Here is a 25,452-nt window from a genome sequence, read left to right as displayed (position 1 = left end):
ACTTCCAAAAATACTGAATATTAAAAACTTCCTAAGCAAATACTCTCAAGGTTTTATTATTGTTGTTATTTGCATAACTAATTCACTTCATTGTACTGATGGGGTGGTCATAATAATCTGTCCACTCTGTATGTTCTCCCATGCAGTGGGCTCTCTTGTTGTTTTGTTATTGGTTTCTTTTGCTGTGCAGAAGCTTTTTATTTTGATGTAGTCCCATTTATTTATTTTCTCCTTAGTTTCCATTGCCTTAGGAGCTATAGTGGTAAAGATATTGCCAAGACATCTATCTGCTATTTTGCTGCCTATGAAAGTGGTGGTATTTTAACCAAAGTACCACGCAGGAGGCTAAGGTGTCAGCCATAGGAGAGAAGGGACATGGATGGGAAGTTGGGGAGCTGGCATTGAGGGTGGCGGAGGCAAAGCAGTCTCCCTGAGACCAGAAGTGGAATGCTGAGAGCTGGGGGTGGGCAATGTCATGACACACAAGGTCAGGGCCCAGCCATGGCAGGAAGGAATCCCAGAGGCCTGGCTCCTGGGGCCCACTCTAATCTCAGGGCAGGGCACTTCCTCTAGAGCAGGCAAGACCTGACTCTAAACCAAACTCTGGGGTTAGATGCTGTCCCTGCTTTTCTTCTGGGCTACAAAGACTGGGCTGTGGGGTCCTGGGAGGGGCTCTCCATGGGAATTTGCAGACCTTGTGCCCAGCAGGAGAGACCTCTCCAGTTTCTCCGAGGTCAGCCCCCACACTATCACCTTCCTCCATCACACACACTCACATGCACGCTGCTTCTGAGGTGGGAGTCTTTTGGGGTCTCCGCTTGTCTGGGAGTGGAAAGCTATGGCTTCTCAAAGCTATGCACAGACCTGCCCCCAACCACGGAGCTGGCGATTGCGGGAGAATAGACAATTATTTGGCCAGGGCCACAGCGGTGGCTGTCCAGGCCCGAGAGTTGGAGGGGGAAATGAGCCCCCATCTTCGTCTCTCCAGCCCTCTCTCAGCCTCCCCGCATCCAAGCATTGTACCTCAGTTTTAACACTTGCCACTCCGCGGGCCCACCCCACCCCCTCGAGTCTCTCGTGTAGTCACCTTCTCTCCTAGATGGGGGAAGGGGGAAGGGGAAAGGCAGTGCTCTTAGGAGAGACAATCAGAGTGGGGGAGGAGGCCTGGGGAGGCCCGCTCGGGCACGGGAAGGGCCGGGCTGTTTCATCGGGGAAGTGGGAGGGGGCCCGCGGCGCCGGGAGGGAAGCGCCTGTCGCCCGGGGCTCAGAGCCACTAACTTTGCGGCGAGGAGTGACTCCGCAGCTAACTCCCCGAGCTCCCTCCCGGGCTTGGCACACTCAGCTGCAGCAGCCTCTCAGGCGGTGAGTTGGGGAAAAGAGGGAACCCGTTGCTTCAACCCCAAATCCTGTCCCCCTGGAGGTGAGGTTTTCCTCGGGCACCTCTGGAGTCCGGGTTTGAGGGAGGAGGAGAGAAGGATTGGGCAGAGCTCTTGCCGCCAACTGGGAGAACACTGGGAGCCACAGGGTGTGCCTGGAAGGAGATGGGATGGCCTGAGGCTGGGGGTGGGGATGGCAGCGGCTTGTACCTGGTGAGGGGGACGCGGCTGGGGCTGGCTGGAGCCGCGGGCGGTAACCCGGACACCGACCCTCCCCAGCCCCGTGCCTGCGTCCAGGCGGTGCAGCGCGGGACTAGGGGAGACCATGGCCCGACTCTTCAGTCCCCGGCCGCCACCCAGCGAAGACCTCTTCTATGAGACCTACTACAGCCTGAGCCAACAGTACCCGCTCCTGCTGCTGCTGCTGGTGATCGTGCTCTGCGCGCTCCTGGCGCTGCTGGCTGTCGCCTGGGCCAGCGGCAGGGTGAGCAGGGCCTCCGGGGCCCCAGCCTCACGGGCGCGGGCGGGTCACAGCCCAGGGGGGCATTTTCGGTGGTGAGACCTGTGGGGTCTTCTGTACATGCGCTTTCTTTGCTGGGACCCAGGAAAGAAGCGCTGAACCTTCCTAGGAACTATGGTGACCCTGGTCAAGTCGCTTCACCTCTCGGGTCTACACCGGGAGGTAGCTGGGCCCTGGAGGCTTCCAGTTTCCCTCGGGGCGCTGACAGACCGGACTAGCTTCTGTGCTCCACTAGTTCTAGAGTCAATCCAACACCAGGTTTTGCGATTTTCCAGGGAGTGGAGGGGGCAGAAGGGATAGAGAGTTACACTGGGCCCTGTGGGGATCTGTTTCCTGGTTTTCTTTCCCACTTAGGGGTTGTGGGGCAGTTGTACCCACAGAGTCCCAGAAGGCACCCTCCATCCCACTCTCATTTAGTCCCAAACTAAGCCTGTTTCCAGTTTCCTTTGGGGGGCGGGGGAGAGAAAAGGGGTTTTTCATTCCATTTCTGGAAACATCCTGCTCCAAGTTTTCTTCTCACTCTTTGGAGGTAAGGTGGGGAGACCACCTCACAGTCTAGGGGAGAGCGGGGACAAAGGGTGAAGACACTAGGGGGACTTCTACGCCCTGCGTGGGGTGGCGAGGCACAGCCTCTGGAGACGAGGGAGGTTCCTGGCGCCCCCTGCTGCCAAAGCACTGATTGCGGGGCCGGAAATCCTGAGGTTTGTGCCGACCCGGGACTCTCCGAGCAAATTGGTCAAACTTGGACGCATTCATCTCTAAGCGCCTTCTGTGAGCTAGGGTTTAATTACTTGCTTCCCGACCCCAGGCTGGTGCTATGATTCCTATTTGACAGATGAGAAAACTGAGGCTCAGAATGATCAGGGATTCACAAATGGCCCATATGGGACGGAAGCCAGAATTTCTGGGTAGATGGCCTATGACTGAGCGGACTCTGCAGCCTGCAAGTGATATGTTAGCTTGAGCCATATAAGATTGCTGGCTGTGTAGATGACAAACAGATTATCTGCAATTCCTACGGTTCGACCTAATATAAATGGCAAGCGGAGGTGCCCTGCCTTACTTTGTACTTGGGTTTGAGACACTTTTCAGAACTGGCCTGAGGGGCTGTCCATACTTTCTCTTCCTGGATGAGCTCCCCAAACCCCACACGCGCCCCTCCCCACAGGAGCTGGCCGCAGACCCGGGCTTCCTGACCACAGTGCTGTGCGCGCTGGGCGGCTTCTCACTGCTGCTGGGCCTGGCTTCCTGCGAGCAGCGGCTGCAGCGCTGGACGCGTCCGCTGTCGGGCCTCGTGTGGGCAGCGCTGCTTGCATTAGGCCATGGCTTCCTATTCACTGGGGGCGTGGTGAGCGCCTGGGACCAGGTGAGAGGGGCGGCAGGTGGAGCAGGGGGGGAGAGGGACGCCGGGCCTCAAACTTGCACCCAGGACTCTATAGAGCAGAGCAGCAGTGTCAGCCTGCAGCCTCCCGCCTCCCTCCCCCAGGTGTCCTTTTTCCTCTTTGTCATCTTCACTACCTATGCCATGTTGCCCTTGGGCATGCGGGACGCCACAGCTGCGGGCCTCACCTCCTCCTTCTCACACCTGCTGGTCCTCGGGCTGTATCTTGGACCTCAACTAGACTCAAGACCTGCGCTGCTGCCGCAGGTGAGCATGCATGCAGAACAGGCTGCGCCCAGGGCCGGCTCCGCTGGGCACTGCTGGGTTCATCAGGGCATTCACCAACCCTATGATGAGCTGTGACTCCATGGCAGCATGCGACACTAGGCACAGGACACGAACACAGATAGGTCCCCACTGTGCCCCCGTGGAGCTGGCACCCAGGGCAGTGCCATGCCTGCAGACACCAGGAGAGGGCTCTGCACCCCCGGGGAAGGGAGTTGGACAGGCGACCAGGGTGCTGGGGACAGATGTAGATGATAGAACCCTCACAGAGAATGCAAAAATTGGAGCTTGAGTAGCTTTGTGCTATGGTGTATGTAGGATGGGGTGGGAGGAGGGTGATGGAGAAGTATGTGCAAAGGTTTCTAGACCTAAAAAGCCATGTTGGTTCAGCAGTCTGGAGCAGAGGGAACGGGGTGGGGGAGAAGCGCCACCTGTGGACCCCACTGTGTGGCAGCCTTGCCTAGAAATACTTGGGTCTCTAATGGTAGCGTCCTCCCCAGCCCCTTTGGAGACCAACTCCAGCTACACACATAGGCACCCCCACCCCTGCCCGGTCTAGCGCCCTCTGAGGTGACCCTCACCCACAGTTGGCAGCAAACGCGGTGTTGTTCCTGTGCGGGAACGTGGCGGGAGCGTACCACAAGGCGCTGATGGAGCGCGCGCTGCGCGCCACCTTCCGAGAGGCGCTCAGTTCCTTGCACTCCCGCCGGCGGCTGGACACAGAGAAGAAGCACCAGGTCCGCTGGTAGTGGGGGCCTGGTGGGGCCTGGGCTCTGAGAGAGCTGTTACTTATTCACACAACTGGGCTCCTTCACAAGCTGAATGACTTTGGGCGGGTCCCCTGACCTGTTTCTTCCTGTCAAAAGTGGCTGTTGCCTGCTTGGAAGGCTGCTGGGAGGCTCAAACAAACTGAAGTTTGTTAAAACCTTTTAGAACCCTATGTCACTAAACGAATTCTAATTCCGACCTTGGTGCTGGGAGTTCAGTCCCTAAGGGTCATCAGTGCAGGATGGGGTCCTGGAGCATAGCTAGTATATGTGGTGGGAGGCCCTGGGACAGCGCCCTGGGGAACCCCCAGTGGGGCTGGGAAAGGGTGTGGGCTCCTAGGGCTAAAACCAGGCTCCTGGTTTTAGGGTGCAAGAGGGTTGGTTCTCATAGTGATCTCTCCCAGGAACACCTTCTCTTGTCCATCCTTCCTGCCTACTTGGCCCGAGAGATGAAGGCAGAGATCATGGCACGGCTGCAGGCTGGACAGGGGTCAAGGCCGGAGAGCACCAACAACTTCCACAGCCTCTATGTCAAGAGGCACCAGGGAGTCAGGTATGGGCAAGGATGGCTGGAGCGGAGGGGGCACGGGCTGAGACCATGGCCCCACTAACTGTAGTCTGCTCTGCCCAGCGTGCTGTATGCTGACATCGTGGGCTTCACACGGCTGGCCAGTGAGTGCTCCCCGAAGGAGTTGGTGCTCATGCTCAATGAGCTCTTTGGCAAGTTTGACCAGATCGCCAAGGTAAAGGGACCCTGCCTCCCTGCTTCAAGCACCCCCTCTGGAGAACCCGTTCCAAGGGAATCCCTACATTATCAGATCCCGGTCCCACCTCAGAACCCATGTGGGCTCCCAGATACACCACTGGAACTAGGAAAGCCTTGCAAGCATCCCATTCACCACATACCTCAAGTCTGGAAAGGTCTCTCAACAGCTCCACAGGTGCCCCAACCACAGCCCCCAAATATGCTCAGAACCCCAACACAGTTGTCGCTGGATACTGTAACCAAATCTAGGCATTCAGATGCTCTAGCCTTTGGAGGCCCTTCCCAGCCGCCTGCTTGGACCTTAGGGCTGCGCCCAAGCAACTTAAACTTGGATCTCCCACCCCAAAACTCTCAGTGCTGAGGCTACACTTATAGGCGCAAATCTGAATACACCCTACACATGCCAAAGGTGGAGAGCCACAGGCATCCCAACCCTTGAAAAACCCTTCTGAGTAAGACACGAGTATGGGAGATTTCAGGCAGCCCCATGTCAAGTTAAGGGAGTCCCTACATCTGATCTAGACACTTCCAACATCAGAAGTTCTTCAGGAGCACCATATTTACTCTTTTTCTAACTTCCTCCTGCCTCCTCTGGCTTCTAACCGGGTGCCCCTCTCCCCCCTGCACACACACACTCCCAGGAGCATGAATGCATGCGGATCAAGATCCTGGGAGACTGTTACTACTGTGTCTCCGGGCTGCCCCTCTCCTTACCAGACCACGCCATCAACTGCGTGCGCATGGGGCTGGACATGTGCCGGGCCATCAGGTCAGCTCAGGTGGGCGGGCAGGAGGAGTCCTGCGGGATGGATGTGGGAGAGGAGCAGGCAGGGCAATGGAAGTCTTCCGGGAGAAAAGGAGGGGTGGGGCATGGGTTGGGCTGAAGACAGTACTCAGATTGTCCCTCACACACCCTGCTCAGGAAACTACGAGCAGCCACCGGTGTGGACATCAACATGCGCGTGGGTGTGCACTCGGGCAGCGTGCTCTGTGGAGTCATCGGGCTGCAGAAGTGGCAGTATGATGTCTGGTCCCATGACGTCACACTGGCCAACCACATGGAGGCAGGTGGCGTGCCAGGGTGAGACCTGGGGCTCCAGGAGGCTACAGCAGGAGGCCAACCAGGTCTCCCCTTTGCTGCCTCCTTTTTCATAGTTCCTTAAAATGAGCACAGTCCCATGTGGGGCTCAGGGAGACCCTGGGGTGCAGGAAGGGGAGCTGGAAGAGACCTCCTGTAGCACAGGGCCTTGCTTGAAGTTAGAATTTCAGGAATGATCCTGGAAAGAAATGAGAGGTTGAAGGTGCTCCCTCCTAACTCCCACTGTCCCGTCCTTCCAGACGAGTACATATCACAGGGGCTACCCTGGCCCTGCTGGCAGGAGCTTACGCTGTGGAGGATGCAGCCATAGAACACCGGGACCCATACCTTCGGGAGCTAGGGGAGCCTACGTACCTGGTCATCGATCCCCGGGTAAAAGCCTAACCTGGAACCCAGGGGCTGACCCACCCTAACCACCCACAGCCACAGGTTTTATCTCTTCTTTGCCAGACCTGAGTTCCTGGGTCCTAGAGTGTATGTCTCAGGGGAAGGGACACAAGCTTCTAAAAGGTATGGGGAGAACGGGAGGTGGGGGGATTGTAATCTTGACTGTCAGCCCTCATATACTCCAGGCTGAGGAAGAGGATGAGAAGGGCACTGCCGGAGGGTTGCTGTCCTCTCTTGAGGGCCCCAAGATGCGTCCATCACTGCTGATGACCCGCTACCTGGAATCCTGGGGTGCAGCCAAGCCTTTTGCTCACCTGAGCCACGTAGAGAGCCCTGTGTCCACCTCCACTCCTCTCCCGGTATGTTCATCTCCACCATGAGCCCCAGCACTTACATAAACCCACCCCCACTGCCCATTCCTAGCCTCCTGCCCCCACCACCAGTTGCCTGACGATATCTCAAGGTCCTGAACTCTCTGGTCACCCCAGTCGCTGACTCTGGACCTTCCTTGCCATTCTTTCCAGAGAAAAGGCAAAGATGACTGCCCTCTGAGCTCACCACAGAGAAGGTGTGAGATTCCCATAGACACCGTGTCCATTGCTCTCCAACCCCGACTCAGGAAGCCCTTTCCCCTGGTACCCCATGTCCTCCTGCCCCTGAAGCTAGTGCTCATACCCATTCTCACCAGGATATGTCTCTTTTTAACTCAATTCCTACAACTACTTGCTCTTTTTTTTCAATCCCCACTAGGAATGGGGAGGTGGGGCAATTGGTTGTTACCCCCACTCTTAAGCACTTGTACACAGATAAAATGAGGTGACAGTGAAAATCTCACATGGCTTTGAAGAAGGAAGTCACCATGAGCAGGCAGGAGTGATGGAGGGAGAGCAGGGAGTGGACCTGCGCCTTGTCTAGCGGAAGCTAGGGCAGGGCCAATTACTGGCTGATCCTATGCATAGCACCGTCAGGTAATCACTGACCCCCAGCTAGTGGAGGAGCCTGGATCTTCCTTACCACTAGCTCTGAGGATGGTGCTTGATGATGAGTGACCAGAACCCTCATTCATGGAGTCAGGCTATGTCCCTCAAGGATTAGGTTCCTCTGCCGGCTCTCTTCCACCTTCCCTGATCTTCTCCAAACCTGGTATGCATTTCCAGCCACCTTTCTGCAGATCTTCCCAGGATCTTGTCTACTAGAACAGCTGGTTGGATTTATGGGATGACTCCAGAGTGCCCTTTCCATGTTCCCTTCCCCTCCTTCCCCATTCATCAGGAAAGCAGGCAAGAGCTCAGTGACCACTGGGGAGTGAGGGGGCATTGGCAGCTGAGTACTTAATTTCAAGCCTCGACTTAGGGTAGGGGAGAGGTCAGAAGGGCAAAGTTTGCAGGAGGGAGAGGAAGGAAGAACCCAAGACCCAGTTGATTGAGCTGATTGTTGCAGGATGAGGCCTCCAGGGTGGGGATGGAGTAAAGGGCGGGGGAGGAGTGGGGGTGTTGGGAGCCCAGGGAAGTGAGACAACATTGGGTGCAATCCCCTTTGTGGGGATGCCCCCCCCCCCGCCCCAGGACCCATATCAGACCTTCACAACCCCAACTAAGGTGAAGGCTAAGAAATATCATGGTGGAGGAGTAGGAGCCCCTTGTTTTATAGGCAGGACCTCACTAGCCCAAAAATTCACTTCTCAGCCCCAAAAATTCCAGGATTTCAGTCACATGTTAGAAATCCTGGGAATCACGACCGGCTTACTCTTAAACAATGTGGAACTTTGGGGTGGTGGGGCCATGCTTGTGCTGGTAGGTCCCATCCATCCAGTCACTCCTTCCACAATTTTGAGCATCTCCTATGTGGGAGGCACTAGGCTAGTTCTTGAGAAGACAGGAGTGAATACGATGTTTTCCCTGCCTTCAAATAACTTACAGGCATTGGGATGTGGGGATGGGCAGGTAGGAAGTTTGGAAAAACTTAGGCCCACACTTAGATGCATAGATGGACTCATACCTCAAACGTACCTCTCAATCTTTCTGTCTTGGTCTCAGTCTCTCCCTCGCCTCTCACATAGGTAAGCTTTTGATTGAGGAGGAGGATGTGGCCCCTGTGACCCTCTTCCTTCACATGAGGCAAGGGGAGCAGGGAAGAAGGTCACCACACTGCTTACCCTAGGCCATGGCTGCAGCATTTTATCCTCTTCCTTGGTGCCTGTCCTCACCTTTTCTCTTGTTGTTCATTTTCTTATGTCTGCACACACTACGCAGTCCATAGGGTGCAGAAGGAAATGACTGTAACCAAGTTTGTTTCTCTTTCTCTTTCTCTTTCCTTCTCCATTTTTTGTTTTCCATCCCCACTACCTCCAACTCAGCCTGACCATCACAGAAGGTCAGAGGGGAGTCAGAATGTTCTGCATTGTCACTTCAATTGGCACCAATAAGTATTTTTTGGCATCCCAGGGTGATAGAAAAGTCCCTGACTTTGGCATTGCGTAGTCCTTAGGGAAAATGCAACACAAGGGAACCCACTCTCCAGCCTATAGAAGATACGGGGTTGCCTTGTAAGTGATAGAAACTAACTATGAGGAAATCAGAGTATAAACACCCTGGGAGTCAAAAGAATCAGGAGGGGGGTTGAAAACTGCAGCAAAATTTAATATTGCCCCAAACAAGCACTTTTATGGAGCTGATGTACTTGATATAAGGCAAAGCAGGGTCAATATGGTGGAGAGTTGACCCTGGAGAAAGCAGCTGCCACCCAAATTACAAGGGCTGAAAGAGGGAAACTGAGGCCTTTGGCTCAAATAAAGTCTTATTTTAAAAGTTTAAAAATAATAATAAAATAATAATAATAAAATAAAGAGCCAGGAAGAATCACTGGGCAAATGTGGCTTGAACTTCGTCTAATGACTATTAGAAGCAGGGGAAACAGCCAGATCAAATGCTCAAGGTCAAAGATGTGTATAGATATGAATGCCTCGCTCCAGAGAGCTCCCAAGGATGCTCACCATCTTCCCATCTTCTCCCCTCCCTGTCTTCTCTCAACAGGAGAAGGCCCTGGCTTCCTTCAGCCCCCAGTGGAGCCTGGACCGGTAAGGAGGCCAGAGCAATTCTTTAAAAAATTATTTTTTATGGATTTCAGATTGGGAGAGGAAGAGAGAGATAGAAACATCAATGATGAGAGAGAATTATCCACTGGCTGCCTCCTACATGCCCCCTATCAGGGTTTGAGCCCACAACCCGGATATGTGCCCTGACTGGGAATCGAACTGTGACCTCCTGATTCATAGGTCAATGTTCAACCACTGAGTCACACTGGCTAGACATGCTCAAGCAATTTTGACAGTGGGGCGGGCTGTCTGGGTGATCTACCTCCATCCTCGGGGTAGAGTGGGGGTGGCTCCTGCTTTGCCCAGATGCTTTTGAAGGTCTCCATGGTGACAAGCCAGGTTTTCACTGTACAGGAGCCGTACACCCCGGGGACTAGATGATGAAATGGACACTGGGGATGCCAAGTTCTTCCAGGTCATCGAACAGCTCAACTCTCAGAAGTATGGGGGCGGAAAAAAGAGGGCTGGGAGGGCTGCAGGTCTTGGGCTCACGTGGTAGGGTAGGGGTGGTATTCCCTTGATGACCTGGAGGGAAGAGAGCACCTTTCCTGCTCCAGCCTTAAGAAAGACCCACCTGACCATTCTCTCCTGCCCTGCTCTTTCCTCTCTGGGTCTTACTACCCCCAGACAGTGGAAGCAGTCAAAGGACTTCAACCCACTGACACTTTACTTCCGAGAGAAGGAAATGGAGAAAGAGGTAGGCTGCGCAGGTCGGGGGGAGAGCATTAGAGAATGGCCTGTGGTCCCATCTCTCCTCCCCAGGTCTGCTCAGTTTGTGATTCTGGGGTGATGGAGGGCATGTGCCTCTCTCTGAAAGGAAAGTCACCCTGTAGATTGAATTATTGAGTGGTGATGGGAGAGGGGAGGGCAACTCCTTGGAGAACACATAGCAAATACCTGGGGCTGAACTGAAGGGTGGGGCCATGAAGCTGGGGGGCCCACTCCTTGCCTGGGATTGACACCTTCAAGGTCATGAGCAGCACTGGTGACCGTTTCTCCACCCTGACCCCCTCTCTTGCAGTATCGACTCTCTGCACTCCCTGCCTTTAAATACTATGCAGCCTGCACATTCCTGGTTTTTCTCTCCAACTTCATCATCCAGATGCTGGTGACAAACAGGTAAGAGAGCCCAGAAAGGGAAGCCCTGATTCTCAAAATATGGACCCTCTTGGTCTTTCTGATCCCGATACCCACTTTCTTCTTTTGCCTACTTCCCCTTGGCACTAACCCACAGAGGAAATGGAAATATGTGCTCTGGGAACCATGATAATCACAGCCCAACTTACTATCGTACATCCTGTGGATTTTCTATATCCTGTGGACCCGAGCATGTTCACATGCCTGTCTCTTGATTCTAACAACATTCCCATGAAGGAGGTTTTCTTCCCATTAAGAAGCCCAAATCTCACAGTGAACAAACACAGAAAGTAGATCCTCACTCCCAGTCCACTGCTCGGAGGGGCAAGGACTTGTTCAAAACTCAGCCGGGTGAAAGAGCTTTGGCCCAAAGGCCAGAGACCAGTCTGATGCAGCCTCAGCCACTTTTGTGAGCCCCCTGCCCCCTTCCAATATTGTTCCTATCTTATTAGTTCCTGTCCCACCCAAACACTGCCCTAGACCCCTCAGCTTTCTCCTATTATCATGTAATGCCTGTTATCAGCCCAGACCCCCTTGACAGCCAGTTCAGATCCCCAGAACCACGTCTCCCCATGTCTTCCAAGCAGATGATACAGTGACCTTTTCATACACAGGGGACCTATTGTGGTTCTTCAAGGCCTCACTCTTGTCTCCCTTTAGGCCCCCAGCTCTGGCCATCACCTATAGCATCACCTTCCTCCTCTTCTTCCTCCTCCTCTTCGTCTGCTTCTCAGAGCATCTGACGGTGAGGTGGGCTGTGGGGTGGAAGTGGAGAACTGGGGCTCTGACCACAACCTGCTCCCACCCCATGGCTAAGCCTCCCATGCTCCCTCCACAGAGGTGTGTCTTGAAAGGCCCCAAGATGCTGCACTGGCTGCCCGCATTGTCTGGCCTTGTGGCCACACGGCCTGGACTGCGAATCGCCCTGGGCACTGCCACCATCCTCCTCATCTTTGCCATGGCCATTACCAGCCTGGTGAGGGCAGAGGGGGCCCTACGCACCCCCATCAGGGCATGATGGGCATGCCAAACCTGTAAGGGAACCCCTGGATTTGGGAGGACAGCTAGACTAAGGCTAGGGGATACTGAAAGTGTTGGACAAGTAATGAAACCAATGACAGTCACTGATGATCTACTATCTGGGCATAATCATTATTAACTCTTAGGTGGACATCCTTCATATATATTACTTAGCTCACTCACTATGATTTTGTAGTGGAGTTTGGCTGATTTTTCAGAATTTAGAATCATTCCTAGAATTCTATCTCTGAAAGGCACCTTAAGAATCATCCCCCAGCAGAGAAGAGGAAGCTCATGCCCAGAAAGGTTGCGTGACTGGCAAGAGATCACACAGTGGATCCCTAGAAGCCTAGTGCTCATGACACCCACTCCCCTAATCCCTGCTCCCCCCACCAATGAGGGGCCTCACCAACCAGAAATAGTGGAATCTGCTCCTTTGGAGTCTGTCCCTGACTTATCCCTGGATCAGCTGAAACCCAGCACAAGCACCATTGTGCCCAAGGAGCTGCCTGATCACCTCAGCTCCTCATCTCTTTCTGCAGTTCTTCTTACCGGCAGCATCAAACTGCCCTTTTCGGGCTACCAATGTGTCCTCCATGGCTTTCAACCTCTCCTGGGAGCTCCCTGGGTCCCTGCCTCTCATCAGTATTCCAGTGAGTGTCCTGAACAGCCCTGAATCTCCTTTCCCAGAACTTTCCTTGGCTCCTCACCCTCCTCCTTAATTGAAAACCACTCCATCCTATGATTAGGACAGACATAAGTCACACTTGGTGTGTGTTTGTATGTACGAAACCCCCTGCCCCCAGACAGGACCTGGGGGGAGGCAGGACAGAAGCTCTCAGGTGTCCCCCCACCCCTGCCTGTGAGACATGCCCCACCTCCTGACCAGCCTGCCTGGCCCCACAGTACTCCATGCACTGCTGCGTGCTGGGTTTCCTCTCCTGCTCCCTCTTTCTGCACATGAGCTTCGAACTGAAGCTGCTGCTGCTCCTGCTATGGCTGGTGGCCTCCTGCTGCCTCTTCCTGCACTCCCATGCCTGGCTGTCCGACTGCCTCGTCGCCCGCCTCTATCTGGGCTCCTTGGACTCTAGGTGAGTGTGGTCTCTGGAGAGAGGTGCCTAGGAGCTCCGGTGAGATAGGACAGGGCAGAACTGTCCTTACTTCACTGACCTCAACCACCCCCAGGGCAAAGTAGGAGGGAGGCTGGGGACTTCTTGGGCACTAGGGGCAGGGGGAAGCTATCCTGAAGGGGCAGGACAAGAGATAACCCTGATTCATGGCCTCCTCAGGCCAGGGGTGCTGAAGGAGCCCAAACTGATGGGAGCTATCTCTTTCTTCATCTTCTTCTTCACACTCCTTGTCTTGGCTCGGCAGGTAAGCTACCCAGTTCTTCCCTATGAAGGGTGCGGTGTGGGTCCCCATATTTGTGACTTGGTCTCTCCTACGCTTTCCTTAATCTGGTGTCTTTAGGGTTGAGTCCCAGTGGTATACTCATTGAAAGCTTCTAAGTAAAATTTCTTGTTCCCTTTCTTTCTTCTTCACTCCCCAAGGAGAGTGCCCTCAAATTTTCTTCTCCCTGTTCCCTTCTCCCTCCCACCATCAATCTAGGAATGCCCATGCTTAAGAAAAAATTTGCTGTGAATTCTTCCCACCATAGTTTGAATCTAGTTTCAAGGTAGTCTCCACAGGGCTAATTTCATGTTAAGCCTTATCTCTAAACTGTGGGGTGGGCCTGGTTGGCGTGGTTCAGTGGTTGAGCATTGACCTATGAACCCGTAGACCACGGTTGGATTCCAGTCAGGGCACATGCCCAGGGTTGCCCGCTCAATCCTCAGCAGAGTGTGTGCAGGAGGCAGCCAATCAATGGGATTCTCATCATTGATGTTTCTATCTCTCTCTCTCCCTCTTCCCTTCCTCTCTGAAATCAATAAAAAGATATTTAAACTGTGGGTGGGGTGGTTTTAGGCATCATGGAGTCCGGGGATGGGAGACGGGGGTGGGGGGTGGGGGGGGGTGGTGAACACTCAGAATATGGGGTTTCTCCTGCACTGTGTCTCCCCATGGCTCCCGGTGACCCTCCCAGAATGAATATTATTGCCGCCTGGATTTCCTGTGGAAGAAGAAGCTGAGGCAGGAGCGGGAGGAAACAGAGACAATGGAGAATCTGACTCGGCTGCTCTTGGAGAACGTGCTGCCTGCACACGTGGCCCCCCAGTTTATTGGCCAGAACCGACGCAATGAGGTGACTCCCTACCCCTGACTCCTGAGTCTCAGATACCATAGGGACTAATTTCAGATGAAAGTCTTGGCCCTTAGCCCAGCCTCTCTGGACTCCCCCAGAGTGGATCAGGCAGCTCCACAAGCCCCTCCATATCCCTGTCAGATACCTCCCATTTTCACAAGATCTTAGGCTCTGTTCTTGGTGAGCAAAGAGTCTCTGCATTCCAAGTTCTTAGAAAGAGTGTCTTCTCCAACTCATGACCACACCATACCTTCAGAAGCTTTGTCAAGTGTTGATGAGAGTTGTGTGGAGGACATAGTCCACCCATCTCTCTAGACCTGCACTATCCAGTAAGGTAGCCATTAGCCATGTGTGACCATTTAAATTTAAGTTAACTAAGTAGAAAATTAATGCAACAACATGGGACGGACCTAGAGGATATTATGCTAAGTGAAATAAGTTAGACAGAGAAAGACAAATATCATATGATTTCACTTATGTGTAGAATCTAAAGAACAAAATAAATGGCAAAACAGAAATAGACTCATAGATATACTGGTAGAGAACAAACTGATGTTTGGCAGTTGGGAGGGATCGAATCCATGCACCAGGCCTCTAGTATAAAATAATATTGAATGTCAACTGTAATTGACAAATTTTTTTAAAAAGTGGGCCTGAGAAACCCCAGGCTCCCACTCTTAACCCCAATTGAAAGCAGAATCCCAGGCCCAGGTCCATAGGCACTGTCTCTCTCTTTCTCTCTCTCTACCCATGACCTCGCTGTGTGGCCTCAGGTGTGCTGTATAATTTTCAGGTCTTGTAAGTAAACCTGTATCTTAAAAAAGAGAGAAAGAGAAAGAGAGGGAGAAAATTCAGTTTCTCAGTCACACTGGTCTTATTTCATGTATTCAACAGCTGCATGTGGCTAGTGGCCACCATATTGGACAACACATACACAGAACATTTCCATCACCACAGAAATTTCTATGGGATGATGCTGCTCTAGATCCTCAAATATCTTTCTACAGTCAGACCATTAGAAGGTTACCCACATATTTGTACCACCTTCTTTGTAGCACCACCACCCCATCCTGTGCTATGGAAATGCTCTTGGCTGTATCAAGGGGTGTTGAAAGAAACAGTTCAGGGACTATTTCACAGCCTTATGTCCCCACCACCTGCTCTCTGCTCTCAAGATCAGAAGTAGCTCTACTTCTTGTTTCTTCTGTTATAGGATCTGGGTATCTTGTAACTGATCCTGTTTCTGTGTTCATATTGGCTCTAGAAAGCTCAAAAGCCAGAATATAGAACTAAAATGGCACCCATATAGTGAACCAACCTCAGATCTGATTCTATCTTTACAATCTTACCCTTATTTTCTCTTGGCCTCATTTTCCCTATTATTTATTTATGTGATTTTGCAAATTGTAGATCTTTATAAGCTGATTAATTTACTTAACAACTTTCAGCAATAGAAAGGATATAAAGATAATTCCCATTGGCATGATCCCAGTTCTAGAAGTGACATTCCTAGGGTAACCTGGCTTTCCTCCTTCCCCTCCTCCCCAATCCTTCTTACACAGAGGGGAAGGCATGGGGACACCAGGACAGGAAGGGGAAGAATGTGGCCTACAGCCTCACCTCAGCCTCTCACCCTCCCAGGACCTCTACCACCAGTCCTATGAGTGTGTCTGTGTCCTCTTCGCCTCAGTCCCAGACTTCAAGGAGTTTTACTCTGAATCCAACATCAACCACGAGGGGCTAGAGTGTCTGCGGCTGCTCAATGAGATCATTGCTGATTTTGATGAGGTGACAACTCTGAGGGTTCCCCAGATCCTATGTCCAGAGTTCTAGAATGTCCTACCAGTCCATCCTTCTACTTTGCTCTTCTGGCCATAAGCCCCTTCTGCCCTCTCTAGCCTTCCCACTCCTCCTCTGATGCCTCAGCTCTGCCTTCTCCAGCAACTCTGTTCACTCTGCCTCCTGCCACCATTCCTAATCCTATAACCGGTCCTTTAGCCTGGAGCTGGGCTTTGGGGAGAGAGGAGTGGGAAAGCAAGAGAGAATGGGGACACAGCCTCCTCTCTATACAGCTGCTCTCTAAGCCCAAGTTCAGTGGGGTGGAGAAGATCAAAACCATCGGCAGCACCTACATGGCAGCTACAGGCTTAAATGCCACCTCTGGACAGGATGCACAGCAGGTACAGCATTCCTTCCTTACCTACCATCCCTCACCTGTGCTCTTATTGGTGGGTCTGTGAATGGGCCTTAATCCTGGGCTCTCATTGGCTCATTCTGGTGGCCATCCCATTGCCAGGATGCTGAGCGAAGCTGCAGCCACCTCGGCACCATGGTGGAATTTGCAGTGGCCCTTGGGTCTAAGCTGGACGTTATCAACAAGCACTCATTCAACAACTTCCGCTTGCGTGTGGGTAAGGGCCTTCCCTTGCTGGGTCAGTCTGGGACCTCCTCCACATCTTCCCAAGCTCTCCCTCCCCCAAATTTTTGGTAAGCTGCTTTCCCGGCCAGCCCTGGACCTCCCTCCAGACTCACCTTTTGAGATGGAGCATGAAGCTGCTGGGCCAGGAGCTACGAGGCGCTCCCACTCCCTTCCCTAAGCCCTCCTCCAGCCCCACACTCCTTTCTTCTAAGGCCCCCAGGCCCTTCTCCCTAGTTCCTTAAGCTCTTTCTTCCCCTATCCCTCCCCATATCTCCCCCATCTTTGTCTCTTGTCAGGGCTAAACCATGGACCTGTAGTGGCCGGAGTGATAGGAGCCCAGAAACCACAATATGACATCTGGGGCAACACGGTGAATGTGGCCAGTCGAATGGAGAGTACAGGAGTCCTGGGCAAGATACAAGTGAGGGAGCCACATTGGAGTCATGGGGGCAGTGGTTAAGGTTGGGGCCATCTCCATACTCCCTCACCTTCCTCCAATTGCAGGTGACTGAGGAGACAGCCCGGGCCCTGCAGTCTTTAGGCTACACCTGCTACAGCAGGGGTGTTATCAAGGTCAAAGGCAAAGGGCAGCTGTGTACCTACTTCCTCAACACAGATTTGATAAGAGTTGGACCTCCCTCAGCTGCCCTAGGCTGAGATCCCACTCCCTACTCTTCACCTCAAAAGTCCTCGATAAAGAGACTGGTATGACTGGAGCCAATTTATGCCAGAAGCTGCTGATATGGCTTCTGGGATCACCTCCTTACTTCTCAGCAGGACTGCTTTTTCCCAGGCTGAAGTGAGTGTGTGTGTGTGTGTGCAAGCATGAGCATGAATGTATGTAGGGTGTGTTTCTTTTCACAAGTTCGGGAAGAGAACTGCCTCAGCCTCCCTGCCTGCCTGCCAACCTGATTCCAGTATTTTATAAACCTTGGAAGTATGAAGAATTTTAGCCACATAACTCAACACAAGGATTTGTCTTTTCCTGCTCTCCACCCACAAATATTGGAAGGAATCTCCAGGGAAAATGTCATTTGACCTTTATTCATTCAACACTAAACAGACACTTTTTATGATGTGCTTACTATGCAGCATGGGTAAGAGGACTTGGAAATGATCTATTAGGTCTCTCCCAATGTCAGCTGCTGTTCTAAAATTGACCCACGATGCTTTCCAGTGAGGATTTGTAGACAGTTTGGGGTTCTCCTGTTCTCGGGCCCCTTAGATGCCCCCTTGCTCCTTTCTGCTGATATTATGTGGGTCTTGAAGCATCAATGGTTCATTCCCAACTGCTCATATTTTGGGGTCCATGAGGCTTTGTTGCAGATGTTGCACATGGATTTTTTATATTTTTCCTAATTGCTCTTTCTTTTTGTGTGTGGGGGGGTGTTTTTTTTATGGGAAAGATTTAAAAAGTACACCACTACCACTGCTGCTACCATCTTCCTAAAATGCTATCAGAATAGGGGCTCTAAGACAACATTTATCCCTAGAAAAGAATGACTCATCCCTTTCATTTTGGGGCATCTTCATTTCCTAAGGGTGACCACAGTCACAGAGTACCCTCAGCCCCACCCTGTGCCAGAGTGTGTTTTGGGGACCAGCGAAATGCTGATGTGAAATCTAGGAGATAAGATCTGCTAACTTGGTTTCTCAAGTGAGGCCTTCTTGGGACTTGGAGGGAAGGAAGGCAATCCCCTTGAATACCTACCACTGAGAGGATGAAGGTTAGTAAGCAGGAAGTTGGAGTCATGCTAACAAAGATAACTATCACTAGTGTCAGAGTACAGGCAGTGATGAATTTTCTCAGAAAGTAGGCTGAATCGAAGTCTGGAGTGGTGAGTCCACATGGGTGGTCTTCCCTGGTCAGCTCTTTCAGGAGTCTGCAAACCTGTGTTGTTCTAAGTGTGATCTGCAAGCCACCTGTGTCCCAATGGGGGAAGTGGTGGTGGAGGAGGGTAATGTCTATCTGTCTTCGTGTCCCTTTCAAAATTGAAAATCATGGGAAACTAAAGGATGTGCCTCTCCACTATCGAGACCGACCCCCAGAAAGACACCTATCCCCCATAATACACATGTCCCACACACAGGGTTAACCCAATTTCAGACTTCGGTTTTAATTGCAAAGCTGCCCAGGCACTGACTCTGCCCCTACTTGCCCCTCCCCTCCCTCTTCTTCCGCTCCACCCCGACACGCCTTCTCCTGGAGGTGCAGAATTGGGTCAGGCCAGCGTGGGGCATTCCGCCAGGAGGAAAGCAAGTGTCCTTCCATTCCACCACCACCCCTCCCCGGGGCCTGCTTCACTCGAGAGGGTTGGTGGAGGCAGTGAGGCTCTCGGCCGGGCCAGGCTCATTGGGGGCGGGGGCGCCCCTCACCGTCTGGCCCAGGGTGCCCCCGCGTCGGGTACTGGACATCTCGGAGCCGGTGCCTTCCAACAGCTTGGCGATGAAGCCCACGCCGGCCAAGCGCAGCAGGCCGCCTCCGGCGCACGCGTACAGCACGGGGTTCACGCTGCTGCTCAGGAAGGCCAGCGCGATGAGCACATGGCGGGCCAGAAGCAGCCGCGACCCCACGGGCTTGTCCCCCGAGTCCTTGCCCGCCAGCGCGCGGCCGGCCTGGGCCAGGTTCACCATGTGGTAGGGCAGCCAGAAAGCCGCGAAGGTCAGGATGATGAGCACCACTAGACGGCCGGTGCGGCGGCTACGGCGGAAGCGCCGGGCCCGCAGCCTGCGCCCGATGTCGGAGTAGCTGGCCACCACGACCAGGAAAGGCAGCAGGAAGCCGGTGAGGGCCTCGAAGAGCAGGTGGAAGGCCCGGTGTCTTTCCGTGTCGTATTTCGGGAAGCAGATTAGGCTACTGTTGTTCGGGCCCGGCTTCACGGTGCGGTATACGATGACGGGCGTGGCCAGCAGGACCGACGCCGCCCAGATGATTGCCAGCAACCACCTGGCAACCGCCTTGGTGCGCAGCTTCTGGGACACAAAGGGGCGGGCCACCGCCAGCGAGCGGTCCAGACTCATGGCCGTGATCAGCAGGACGCTGGCATACATGCTGACTCCGCAGACATAGTGGAACAGGCGGCAGCCAGCCACTCCAAAAATCCAGGTGCCTCGGGCCACGGAGTGGAGGAAAAAGGGGGCAGTGAGCAAGACGGCCAGGTCAGCCAGGGCTAAGTTCAGCACCAGCAAGGCAGTGACAGAGCGCTTTCGCATCTTTACCAGGATGCTCCACACCACAAAACTGTTGCCAGGGACCCCCACCGCCAGAGCCACTGACAGTAAGGTGATAGCCATGACACCTAGGGAGATGGATCCTGCAGGAGATGTAGTGTTCGTGGCCATTGCAAGGATCTGGAGGATGAGGTGGACATGTGCATGAGGGTAGGGATCCACGGGTTTTCTGACACCCTGGACACACCTAGCCCGAGTTCAAGTCTTTCTCTAAATCAGCAGCATCAGGTGCACCTTCACAATATACTGTCCTCATCACTGCCCACTAACCTATCTTAAGGGATCTGGCTGAGTAGAAAGACAAATTGCCTAACTGAGCCGCATAGCTCCTTCCTGCCCACAGACCCAATTGCAAAATACAAAGCAACAGCAGCAGTAGCATGTCTGGATCCTTTCTGCCTCTTTCCCTTAGGAGACCCTCAGATTCAGAGCCAAACTGGGGAGATTTCCTTCTCAGTGCTGCACCCCTTAAAAGGCTAACTGCTCTGTCCCTTTCCAAGTCCTTAGTCCCCTTAGTCCCACTGGTGTCCTCCAATCCCCTACCCACTCTCCCAGAGATGCCCAGGGTCCACCAGGAATAACAGGGATGGGCAGGAGTTCATGGAGAGGAGAGAAGGACAAATCCTCCCAAGTCCTTTTACCACTGGTCAGGCTCTTTTGGAAATTCCTTTGTACCTTCTCTCATGGCTGCACCCCAGCCCTCCACCAAATCCCCTACTCCCAGGATCCTTACTTACTGGCTTTGCTGGGTACTGGTTGGAAGCTGGCGCCAATCCCAGGATCAGGGCAGAGTGGTGTAGCCTATCCCCAGATCTGTCTCAGTGCCAGGGGTCTGGACCCAGGTCTGGATGCTGTCAGCTAAGTCAGCCGGAGAGGAAGTACCACAGGGCAGGGGGAAGACACATCTTCCTGAGGGTGGGGCTGAAACTCCTGCCCCCTCCCTTCCCTTCAGTAGGAGGGAGGATAGTCTTTGTATTCTAGAAAAGGCCAGTAGGAAGGAGGACCCTCAGGGGTGGGACCAGATGAGAAGCGCCCAAGAATGGGAAGGGAGAGGGGAAAGAGGGGTACAGGAGTGAGTAGGCTGGGGTGTGGCCTCATATGCAGGTCTAGACTGGATCATTGAACAGAATAATAACGTGTGTCATATAGGAGGAGGAGGGAGGGAAGCCAGAAAGGGGATTTGGCTTGGATTGGGATGGCAGAATGTTGAGTATATTTATACAGTAATTTGTATGAACAAGTAGATTTTTAGACTAATAGGAAATGTAGGTTACAGCTGTGGTTAGGTTCCAGGTTTGGGTTGTAACATCATGACTTAAAGAGGTCAGCACCTTGTTCTTGGCTTGCGTTCAAGCCATGAGTGGAATTGGAGGGAGAAGTCCCTCTTCCAGCACCCCAATCGCTCCCTTCACTGAAAAGGGTTGGTTCCATTCTAGGGCAATCAATTTTCCCTTCTCTTGGTAGAAGCCAAAGCCCAAAGGGTCTCCTTAGTATCACACAGAATGCCAGTTTCTTCCCCTTCCCCCAACCATTTGCCTTGTGCTTGCCCATGTGGCTACCCTGACACATGAGTTTGGATTTAAAATCTGGGCACTGGGCAAGGTCAGCACTGCCTTTTTCCTACCTCCCCATGGCCAACTGTCCAGTCCCACCATATAGAAGTAGAGGCTGAGCATAGGGAACAGGCATGAGGGAGTGAGGGAGAAGGTGCTTCATGCCTGCCCTGCCAAGAGGGGAAACCAGGGCCATGGCAAGGGTCACTCTTCCCTTTTCTCCTCTTCTTGAACTCTCCTGCAGAAGCTAAGAACTGAAAAGTCTTTCCTTCGATCTGACCATGAGCCTTTCTGCTTCCCTTCCAACTCTGTCACTCTCAGGAAATGTGCGGAGTGTAATAGTGGTCACGGAACTTCCTCACCCTTTGCAGTGCCCCCACTTTGTCTGCTTTGAGAAAAGCCAGAGCAGAGTTCACCCAGTAGCTGTCAGGCGGAGGATATGACGAAAAGAAATGGACTGAAACCACAGCAAGTGGGGAGAGTGGAGGAAGGGCTTTCTGACCACAGAGGGTGTGTGAGTCGGGAAATATGTAACAGAGGAAGTTAGGGACCCTCTTCCCCCATACGTGAGGACAAGAGGAAGCCTCTGCAAGAAGCTCTGGGGCCAATCAGAGGATCCTTCTGACACAAACTGGACTGTCTTTGCCTACTCTCCCAAGCTGCTCCCCATTTCCATTCTGTCAGTGACCTTCCTTCTTCCACCCTAGACTAGACACTCTAAGCATACCTGTCCCCCAAGTCCAGAGCTCCAACCCAAACCCAACCCGTTTTGGTGGCCCTGGCGTGACCCTGAGGACTGGGTTTCCTTTGCTATGTCTGCATCTACCTGGGTGGTGTGAACAGTCACTGAGGCAGAACATGGGGTAACAGTCAGGTTGACCAGAACTTAACAACCGTCTTGGTTTGCCAGGGACTTAGGAGACTGGGATAAAAGGCTTCCACTGCTAAAACCGTGAGTTGGTCACCCTAGTAACCACATGGGTGTGCACGTGGATGTCCCCTAAAAAGAATTCCATCCTGCACCCCAAACTCAAAAGTATCAGGATCCAGAACAGTTTTGAGGCCTAGAGGTAAAGAAATTCCAAAAGACGGGATCTGGGAAATATCGGGGGGGACAGATGAGGAACAGCTAGCAGTCAGGAGGAGTCAAGATTTGGCAGAGAGAAAAAGGAGAAAGGAGAGGTGGTACCTCCCTGAAAAATTCTTCCTGTCCTCCAGACACCCACACTCTTCCTCATTCTCCCTCATCTCCAAGCCCCAAACATCCTCTGGCTAAGTGAGTGCCTGCTCCTGGGCTCCTTTTGAGTCAGGTGACCTTTGGGGGAGGCGGGGGGGGGGGGGGGGGGGGGGGGAGTTGGATTCAAAGAGGAAGCTAAGGCTCAGACTCCCAGGGCCCCTCCCCCGCTGCACCAACCACAGGGCAGAGAGGAAAACTCTCCTTTCAAACCCACAGATTGACTTTCACCTTCCAGGGCCAGTCTCCCCACCCCCACCCCCTTCTTGGCTCTTATAGACCCCAGAGAATGGATCCCATCCGCACCCCACACCCAAGCACCCATACCTTTCTTTCCTCTTTCTCCCTTGATTTACAGAGTGGTTGTATGTCCTGAGGGAAGTAGGCCCCCCGAGCTGGGGAGGACGGCTCAAGATGCCACTGAAGGCTGCCGCTGCCCAGCCCAGCCGTGGCCTGACCCCAGGGAAACCAGGTGGCTTCAGTACACCTCAGGCATGCTGACCCTCGGGAGCGCACACTTAAGCCACGGTGTAAGGGCTGCACAGGGTCTTTCACAATGATTATTGGCAACAAATTAACAGCTCTGGCACATGGCACATGCCAACCTGCAAGTGCACAATATTCATTAGCATGAACCATCACCCCTGGCAATCCCTCAGTTTGGAGGAACCTGGGCCTGCCCCAGGTGCATAATTCTGCCCCCACAGATCCAACTGGTCAGAGGCTGCCCAAACGCTCCCGAGTGCTCTCTGAGTTCTGAGGGGTGATGGAAGGGGACAGGGAAGAGCAGGATTTGGTGTCAAGGGCCCCATTCCTGACTGTCCTTGGCCGCCCCGCCCCCCGGGTCTCCGTTGCCCAGGCCCAGCCCCACCACTCTGAGCCGAGGAGTAGTTCGGAGCTCCATGGTCCCCTCCCTGGAGCGGCCGCCTCCCCGGGCCTCCCCAGAGCCCTCAAACAGCCGCGTGAGGAAGCGGGGACCCGCGCGGGGCAGCAGATCCCCCGCGGTGAAGAGGTAGAGCACTGGGTTGACGCTGGAGCTGAAGAAGGCCAGAGCCGTGGTTCCGGCTCGCGCTGCCTGGCTCGCACCGCCCAGCTTCGCCAGGGCCCCTTCAGGTGGCGCCATCGCGGCCATCGCCTGCACAATGTTGACCATGTGGTAGGGGGCCCAGAGCAAGCCGAAGGCCAGCACGATGGCGCTCACCAGCCGGCCCACCCGCGTGCCCTGCCGTCCGGAGCCCCAGCGGGCGCCCCGCAGCCGCGCCAGCGTCACGCTGTAGCAGCCGAGCACCAGCCCGAACGGCAGCACGAAAGCGGTCAGAGTCTCCAGGCTCAGGTGGACGGCAGCGTGGGCCCGCGACGGGTGGCACAGCTGGCACAGGCTGTCCCCCCAGAGGTGGCGGTAGACGGCGGCCGGGACGGCGAGCAACAGGGCGGCCAGCCAGACGGCAAGCAGCAGGCGGCGGGCCAGGGCCGGGCTGCGTAGCCGGGGCGCCAGGAAAGGGCGGGTGACGGCGAGGCAGCGCTGCAGGCTGAGCAGGCTGGTGAACAGGACGCTGGCGTACATGCTGAGCGCGCACACGTAGTACACGGCCTTGCAGCCCAGCTGGCCCAGCGGCCACGCCTGCCTCACCAGGAAGGCCACAAAGAGCGGCGTGAGCAGCAGCACGGCGCCGTCGGCCAGCGCCAGGTGCAGCACCAGAGTGGCCGCCAGCGGCCGCCCCCGCGCCGGCCGCCAGCCCGCCAAGCTCCACACCACGAAACCATTGCCGGGCAGCCCCAGCAGCGCCGCCAGCAGCAGGAAGGCCGTGCCTGTGGCCCGTGAGGCCGGAGAGCTCAGCAGCGTCTCGTTCCCTGGGGGGCGGTAGCAGTCTGTCATCCTTCTGTACCTACAGGAGGCTGGAAAGGGCCATGGGGCGCATTCAGGGGCTGGGACAAAAGCCAACGTTACCCCTGAGGCCAGATGAGAAGGAACGGTGCCTCCCCTCGCTTCCCTGAAGCCTGCCTCTCTTCTGTCTGGGAGCCTTGGCTTCCTCTGGGACCCCAGCCCCAACTCAAACACTACTTCTTGGAACCCAGGTCCCCGGCTCTCAGTCAGCTGAGCTCCCCAGTCCTGGCTCCCAGGCTGTCACCACCTCCACCTCCACTCCTCTACCCTTCTTTGCCCAGCCCCTTTCCTCTACCTCAGGGCAAAAGTGAGAGGTGGTAAGGGCACTTGGGCAGATCTACTTACCCAGCTGCGAGCTAGCAGGGTGAGGGGCCCGCAAGGGGCCTGGGGAGGCTGCAAGGCAAAGCAGCAAAGGTCTTGGTGCCGATTCCTGTTCCGTGCCTGTCAGATTTGCAGAGGGTGAGGCGAAAATGGGGAGGGGCAAGGTGGGGCCTTTCCCGGGGCCCCTCCCTCACCATATTCCTTCCCATCACTAACTCGTCCGGGCATGTGAGGTCCTGCCTCCCAGGAAACAGGAGAAGCTGAAGCGGTGCAGATAAGGTTCCCTGGTTGTGTAGGTGGGTGAGTAGGGACACTGCTGAATCCTGACCCTGGGTCCTGCTTCTGTGCTGATCCCTCCCCCAGCTCTGGTCCCAACCCTCCTAACCCTGCAGCCTGATGCTTTCTGGCCTCCTTGGTCTGCACTCAGCAGGAAAGGTGACCCAAACTACTCACTTTCCCTGCTGCTCTTTCTTTGCCTGTTTCCAGACTCCTGATCCTGCTGAGCCACCTTTTCCCTCAGCTTCCTACCTACCCCTCTTGCCTCTTGCCATGGGCCCTGCCCCAGTCATTCCACCCTCAGGGCTCTCACTGGGCTGTCAATGACCGCTTTCAGGGTAAAGCATGGTGCTAAGTCCTGTGGGGTCTGGGGGAATGCATGGAGGTGTAAGGGGCATCTAACCTGGCTGAGGAGTTACAGCACACAACCATGAAGAGACCACATTACTAGGCTGCACC

General features: G+C 54.2%; 3 protein-coding genes across 6 annotated transcripts; 1 reads left to right on the top strand and 2 right to left on the bottom strand.

The window, feature by feature from the left end:
- Positions 1 to 1,265: 1,265 nt before the first annotated feature.
- On the top strand, positions 1,266 to 17,919 carry ADCY4 (adenylate cyclase 4). 2 transcript variants are annotated; one of them, XM_070427112.1, is made up of 26 exons: positions 1,266 to 1,362; positions 1,656 to 1,860; positions 3,065 to 3,262; positions 3,383 to 3,544; positions 4,150 to 4,299; positions 4,734 to 4,882; positions 4,961 to 5,072; positions 5,737 to 5,864; positions 6,018 to 6,176; positions 6,434 to 6,566; positions 6,767 to 6,940; positions 9,614 to 9,657; positions 10,030 to 10,116; positions 10,303 to 10,372; positions 10,697 to 10,794; positions 11,473 to 11,557; positions 11,651 to 11,788; positions 12,375 to 12,485; positions 12,739 to 12,923; positions 13,122 to 13,206; positions 13,916 to 14,074; positions 15,716 to 15,862; positions 16,147 to 16,254; positions 16,371 to 16,485; positions 16,790 to 16,914; positions 16,998 to 17,919. In XM_070427112.1, exons 2-26 carry the CDS (start codon positions 1,702 to 1,704, stop codon positions 17,148 to 17,150), a joined length of 3,234 nt encoding a protein of 1,077 aa, XP_070283213.1. In that variant the 5' UTR covers positions 1,266 to 1,362; positions 1,656 to 1,701; the 3' UTR covers positions 17,151 to 17,919. The 2 variants fall into 2 exon arrangements, with proteins under 2 accessions (XP_070283213.1, XP_070283221.1); XM_070427120.1 differs by lacking the exon at positions 6,018 to 6,176.
- A 713-nt stretch (positions 17,920 to 18,632) lies between these two features.
- Positions 18,633 to 24,811, bottom strand: LTB4R (leukotriene B4 receptor). 2 transcript variants are annotated; one of them, XM_070427104.1, is made up of 2 exons: positions 24,742 to 24,811; positions 18,633 to 19,844 (listed from the first exon to the last, which is right to left on the bottom strand). In XM_070427104.1, the coding sequence occupies exon 2, from the start codon at positions 19,833 to 19,835 to the stop codon at positions 18,795 to 18,797; it is 1,041 nt and encodes a 346-aa protein (XP_070283205.1). In that variant the 5' UTR covers positions 19,836 to 19,844; positions 24,742 to 24,811; the 3' UTR covers positions 18,633 to 18,794. The 2 variants fall into 2 exon arrangements, with proteins under 2 accessions (XP_070283205.1, XP_070283198.1); XM_070427097.1 differs by lacking the exon at positions 24,742 to 24,811 and adding an exon at positions 20,462 to 22,604.
- Positions 23,293 to 24,823, bottom strand: LTB4R2 (leukotriene B4 receptor 2). 2 transcript variants are annotated; one of them, XM_070427075.1, is made up of 2 exons: positions 24,742 to 24,823; positions 23,293 to 24,407 (listed from the first exon to the last, which is right to left on the bottom strand). In XM_070427075.1, the coding sequence occupies exon 2, from the start codon at positions 24,385 to 24,387 to the stop codon at positions 23,311 to 23,313; it is 1,077 nt and encodes a 358-aa protein (XP_070283176.1). In that variant the 5' UTR covers positions 24,388 to 24,407; positions 24,742 to 24,823; the 3' UTR covers positions 23,293 to 23,310. The 2 variants fall into 2 exon arrangements, with proteins under 2 accessions (XP_070283176.1, XP_070283186.1); XM_070427085.1 differs by having other exon boundaries at positions 23,293 to 24,437; positions 24,742 to 24,816.
- Positions 24,824 to 25,452: the final 629 nt, after the last annotated feature.

Source organism: Myotis yumanensis, unplaced genomic scaffold (genome assembly GCF_028538775.1).
Source record: "Myotis yumanensis isolate MYYU_CA2020_CCGP unplaced genomic scaffold, mMyoYum1.0.hap1 SCAF_1, whole genome shotgun sequence".
NCBI classification, from domain to species: Eukaryota; Metazoa; Chordata; class Mammalia; order Chiroptera; family Vespertilionidae; genus Myotis; species Myotis yumanensis.
This window is presented reverse-complemented; position numbering and strand designations above follow the sequence as displayed.